This window comes from Tupaia chinensis, unplaced genomic scaffold, assembly GCF_000334495.1.
Source record: "Tupaia chinensis unplaced genomic scaffold, TupChi_1.0 Scaffold000330_1, whole genome shotgun sequence".
Lineage (NCBI taxonomy): Eukaryota > Metazoa > Chordata > Mammalia > Scandentia > Tupaiidae > Tupaia > Tupaia belangeri.
Genome location: NW_006159824.1, coordinates 1,068,751 through 1,074,353, shown reverse-complemented (window position 1 = coordinate 1,074,353; position 5,603 = coordinate 1,068,751). Strand labels below are relative to the sequence as shown.

Here is a 5,603-nt window from a genome sequence, read left to right as displayed (position 1 = left end):
GCAAAAACCCCACCCAAAAAAAAAAAAAAAAAAAAAGTGTCTGGATCCTACATAGCTGGTTGACTGGTTTAAGTCCTGGACCTGGCAGTTGAAAACATCCCAAGATGAGACCAGCAGATGGCATAATTATTATGTCACTGGACTCTCACGTAGTCAACCACCGTTCGAGTCCCGGACCAGGTGGCTTAAACTCATGTTGGGCGTGTGTGCGTGCGTGTGCAAGATCCCGAGAGGTAAATGGAGGAGGATTACTGCATGGCAATCCTCTTGCTTTCTGTCTCTCTGTCTTTCTGGTGAGTGCACATCCCCTATAGCAAAGACCTCTTTTTTAAAAAGAAGAATGACATCCCAGGTGGCTGTGTGTGCATGGCCAAAATCCTGAGAGAAGGAGAAGGGATGGCGACGTGGCTATCCCCCCGGGGATGCTTTTTCATTCTTTCTCTCCCTGTCTGTCTGTCTTTGGCAAGCACACGTACCCCTGATAGCAAAACTAAAAAATACAGTAATGAGCTGTCAAGTCACAAAAAGATGAGCTTTAAATGGAAATTACTGGAAGAAACTGTCCTGGAGGGCTGTGTAACGGTGTGGTGGTAATGAAAAGGTTGAACCTCGTGGTATGTAACTTACAGCTCCGTCCATATGCGGAGCTCTCTATGTAGAGGACTAGTAGAGAGTAGATGTTCACCCCCGTAACTAACAGTCACTTAGACATTTGGATTTATTTATTGTCATTTTAAAATTTGCTGGAGGTGCGTGTGCTTTCCAGAGAGAGAGTGAGTGAGAAGACACCCCCGTGGGGGTGGTCACGCTACAATCCATTTCTCCTTTTGGGTTTCTGGGCACAAACACACATGTGCCTGGCATGTTTTTTTGAGCTACTATGTCCAGAACTCAGATCATACAACCAGCCTTATGGGGTCCAGGTGCCTTAACCATCATATTGCCACCTGGACACAGAAACTTGGATTTTAGCACTTTCTGGATGCCCACCAAGTCAAGTGCTAATGGTCTATTGTGAATTGAAACTTTGAGGAAGGAGATGATTAAATAAGATTGTTTGGTTATTTTCTTTTAAGAGGTTTTTGCCATAGGGCACATGCATTTACCGGAGAGAGAGAGGGGAACAGAGACAGTGAGAGGGAAAATGAGAAATTGCTCCTTGGGGGAGTGGCCACACCGCAGTCTCTTCTCCATTCTCCTCCTGAGATCCTGGGCACACATGTCCATGCTGTCTGGCGTGATCTTGAAGCCCAGGACTTAAGCCATTGTCGGCCATGTGGGAGTCCAGCGACATGACCACTATGCCATCTACCGGCCCCAAGACTGGATTTAAAGTTTCTCTGTCCAAACCTATCTGTTCCATGTCCTTTAAAATTAGAGGGTAGTCCTGGCCTGGACCATATCCCACTCATTCGTCAGAAGAGAGGGGTTGATTTTATCTGATGCCAACTTTTCCTTAGGCCCATCCTGGGGAGATGGTGGGAGCTCTGGCCGCACAGTCCCTCGGAGAACCTGCTACTCAGATGACCTTGAACACCTTCCACTATGCTGGCGTGTCTGCCAAGAACGTGACACTGGGTGTGCCCAGACTTAAGGAGCTCATCAACATTTCCAAGAAGCCAAAGACCCCGTCCCTCACTGTCTTCCTGTTGGGCCAGTCTGCTCGAGATGCTGAGAGAGCTAAGGTAGGGGCAGGATGAGGACTTCTGGCAAGAAGAAAATGCTGTCAATTCTGCCTTGGATAAAGGCTTTGGGTTTCCCTTGATACGGTTTGAAAAGGCCTTTGGAGCTTCAGATGTGTCATGAATCCCTGTCCCTTTGCAGGACATTCTGTGCCGCCTGGAACATACAACGTTGCGGAAAGTGACTGCCAACACAGCCATCTACTATGACCCCAACCCCCAGAGCACAGTGGTAGCTGAGGACCAGGAGTGGGTGAACGTCTACTATGAGATGCCTGACTTCGACGTGGCCCGGATCTCCCCCTGGCTATTGAGAGTAGAGCTGGACCGGAAGCACATGACTGACCGGAAGCTGACCATGGAGCAGATTGCCGAGAAGATCAACGCTGGTAAGGCAGGGAGGGTGGCCCCAGCCCGGGGGTCCCGCCTGGGTTCCCACCTCTGCACCCACCCTCACCACCAGCCAGTACCAGTTCTGTCCCTGCAAGGCATCACTCCTTCATGGTCCCTGGCCCTTGGGCTCTCCAGGTCCCCTCTGCATGCCTCACTTTCTCAGGGTTCCCCTCTCGTCTTTCCAAAGGGGTCCTTAGGGGATGGAGGTTCTGTGAGCAGGACAGGGGAGCCCAAAGAACCCTGTGAGGGGAGAGCTCCAAATGGACTGTGCCTGGGACGCGAGTCCTGTGAGAGGTGGCCTTCTCACCGCTCATTCTGTCCCCACCAGGTTTCGGCGATGACTTGAATTGCATCTTTAACGATGACAACGCAGAGAAGCTGGTGCTCCGTATCCGCATCATGAACAGTGATGAGAACAAGATGCAGGAGGTACATGGGGCGTGGGGAGGGACTGATAGGCCGAATTCTTGTTAGTGACCAGAGACGTTAGGAGGAAGTTCTAAGGAGGCCAGACACACCCTCCTACTCGAGAAACAGAGAATGGGGGCTGGCAGTGGTTTTCATAACTTTCAGCAGCAACAATTTTTGAAATCCAGAGCAGTAGCCAAATAGATGGAACAGTGGTGCTGAAGCCTCAGAGCCTGTGGCTCAGCCCTCCTTCCCCGGCGCCTGCACTTGTTTTCCTCTTCAGTGCGAACTTCCACCTGAGAGCGGGGCACCATCAGGCAGGTCAGGCAGTAGAAGGTGCTGGGTCCTGGGAAAGCAGTGGAAGCTCAGCAGGTACAACAGGGCTTGTGAGAGTGACCAGCAACTTGGCTGCTCGGCATGACTCCTGAGAAATTGTCCAGCACACATGGGTGCCTGGTGCTTTGATAATAACTCAGGGACTTGCCGACCACTGAGCTCAGAGAGTAGTTAGGAAAACCCTGGCGTACCTCGGAGTGTGGTGTACACCCATTGAAAGAAACCATCGTCTCATTGTTGAGAACAGCAGCCTGGGCAAGCAGGGAGCAGGGGTGCATGCACATGTTTCCGTGGGGTGTGAGTGCCTTAGGTTTCTTTCTTTTTTTCTTTCTCTCTCTCTCTCTCTCTTTTTTTTTTTTTTTTTAAGATCTATTTGTTTATAGGGCCGGCAAGTAGCATGGCGGTTAAGGGCGCTGGACTCCCATGCGACCAACCATGGTTTGAGTCTCAGACCTGGTGCCTTGGTTTCTCACTTTGTCCCTCTCTGGTCAAATAAAGAAATAAATGAAGTTAAATAAAACAATTCTTTAAAAATTTATTTATTTTCTTATTTTACTTAATTTTATTTGTTGTTGTTATTTATTTTTTAATTTTACCACAGAGAGGCAGAGGAGGAGAAAGTGAGAAAGCAAGCTGCCAGGTCCAGGACTCAAACCGTATTTGGCCATGTGGGAGTCCAGCACCTTAGCTGCCATGCTACCTGCAAGCCCCCGTAGGTTTCTTTTAATATTACTGTAAAATCACTACACAGAGTGGTCTCGTGGGAGCTGAGGGGCCAGGGTCTGATAAAGGGCTCTTTAGGAGGAGGTGGCTCTGGTTAGGGTGAGAACTGGGAGTGCTGACCCGGCTCTGTTCAGGAGGAAGAGGTGGTGGACAAGATGGATGATGACGTTTTCCTGCGCTGCATCGAGTCCAACATGCTGACCGACATGACCCTGCAGGGCATCGAGCAGATCAGCAAGGTCAGCCCGCCACCCCACCCCCCCGCGCCCCACTGGCCCAGGCCAACCCGAGCTCGCTGCCCCCAGGTGTACATGCACTTGCCGCAGACGGACAACAAGAAGAAGATCATCATCACGGAGGACGGGGAGTTCAAGGCCCTGCAGGAGTGGATCCTGGAGACGGACGGCGTGAGCTTGATGCGTGTGCTGAGCGAGAAGGACGTGGACCCCGTGCGCACCACGTCCAATGACATTGTGGAGATCTTCACGGTGAGCCCTCTGCGTGGCAGCCTTTCCTGGGGCCCCTCATCTGTCGCCCCCTGCAGTTTCCTCAGGGTTTGTCAGCGAGGGTTGCGCTGACTTCTGGCCCCTCCCTGTGGAGCGGGGTGGTGGGGAGAGGGTGATGAGGATGAGCTGCCCAGACTTGACCCTCCTCCTGACCCCGTGCCAGGTGCTGGGCATCGAGGCCGTGCGGAAGGCGCTGGAGCGAGAGCTGTACCATGTCATCTCCTTCGACGGCTCCTACGTCAATTACCGGCACTTGGCTCTCCTGTGCGACACCATGACCTGCCGCGGCCACTTGATGGCCATCACCCGACACGGAGTCAACCGCCAGGACACGGGGCCACTCATGAAATGTTCCTTTGAGGAAACGGTAAGCGCAGAAGCTCTGGGTGGGTAGAGGAGGGAGCGTGTGGGAGGAAGGCCCCTGTCCGAGGGGGAGTGCACAGAGGCATCGGTGCTGATCTTCCTCCATTGCGCAGTTGGGCTGCGCCCATTGGGGACACCCCGGATGCCATTTGTGGAGGGATCTGATGGGGCCTGTCCTCTTCTGCTTGCCCAGGTCGATGTGCTCATGGAAGCAGCGGCACACGGGGAGAGTGACCCCATGAAGGGGGTCTCTGAGAACATCATGCTGGGCCAGCTCGCTCCAGCCGGCACCGGCTGTTTTGACCTCCTGCTGGATGCAGAGAAGTGCAAGTACGGCATGGAGATCCCCACCAACATCCCTGGCCTGGGCGCTGCCGGACGTGAGTACACGGGCCCCGCTTGCACAGAGAACTCCGCTAGGTCTGCAGGGGTGAGGCTGGCCACGGATGGGAAAGTGTTCCCAGGTGCCATTCTTCCTGAATCACGTGTGCCTCTCCGCAGCTACCGGCATGTTCTTCGGCTCAGCGCCCAGTCCCATGGGGGGAATATCTCCTGCCATGACGCCCTGGAACCAGGGTGCGACCCCAGCCTATGGCGCCTGGTCTCCCAGTGTTGGTGAGTAACCTGCCCGAGGAAAGGGCCCTGTCCATGGTGCAGAGGTCACGAGCTAGGGTAGGGAGTGGTAGCCATCTTGGAGATGCCGAAGCCTATAGAGAGCTGGGGAAGGGTGTGAGTGTGAGGGTGGGCTGCAGCCTGGTTGACCTGTCTTTCTCTGCACAGGGAGTGGAATGACCCCAGGGGCAGCTGGCTTCTCTCCCAGTGCTGCTTCAGATGCCAGTGGCTTCAGCCCAGGCTACTCCCCTGCCTGGTCGCCCACGCCGGGCTCCCCGGGCTCGCCAGGCCCCTCGAGTCCCTACATCCCCTCACCAGGTGAGCTGTTGCCATCAAACCAGGTCCGTCTCCTTGACCCTCTGGGCCAGGTTTCCATCACTTACCGCTTGTTTGCCTCTTTCCCGCAGGTGGCGCCATGTCGCCCAGCTACTCTCCAACATCTCCTGCCTATGAGCCCCGCTCTCCTGGGGGCTATACACCCCAGAGTCCCTCGTACTCCCCCACTTCACCCTCCTACTCTCCTACCTCCCCCTCCTATTCTCCAACCAGTCCCAACTACAGCCCCACCTCCCCTAGCTAC

General features: G+C 54.0%; 1 protein-coding gene across 1 annotated transcript in view; it reads left to right on the top strand.

Moving 5' to 3' along the window:
* Positions 1–5,603, top strand: part of POLR2A (RNA polymerase II subunit A) — a 27,925-nt gene that overhangs the window by 20,490 nt on the left and 1,832 nt on the right. The window contains exons 20-29 of the mRNA XM_006151896.3: positions 1,461–1,685; positions 1,825–2,071; positions 2,404–2,504; positions 3,677–3,781; positions 3,848–4,030; positions 4,212–4,415; positions 4,605–4,791; positions 4,913–5,026; positions 5,192–5,341; positions 5,431–5,598. Of these exons, the coding sequence (XP_006151958.1) occupies positions 1,461–1,685; positions 1,825–2,071; positions 2,404–2,504; positions 3,677–3,781; positions 3,848–4,030; positions 4,212–4,415; positions 4,605–4,791; positions 4,913–5,026; positions 5,192–5,341; positions 5,431–5,598 (1,684 nt within the window). The remainder of the gene's footprint in view (positions 1–1,460; positions 1,686–1,824; positions 2,072–2,403; positions 2,505–3,676; positions 3,782–3,847; positions 4,031–4,211; positions 4,416–4,604; positions 4,792–4,912; positions 5,027–5,191; positions 5,342–5,430; positions 5,599–5,603) is intronic.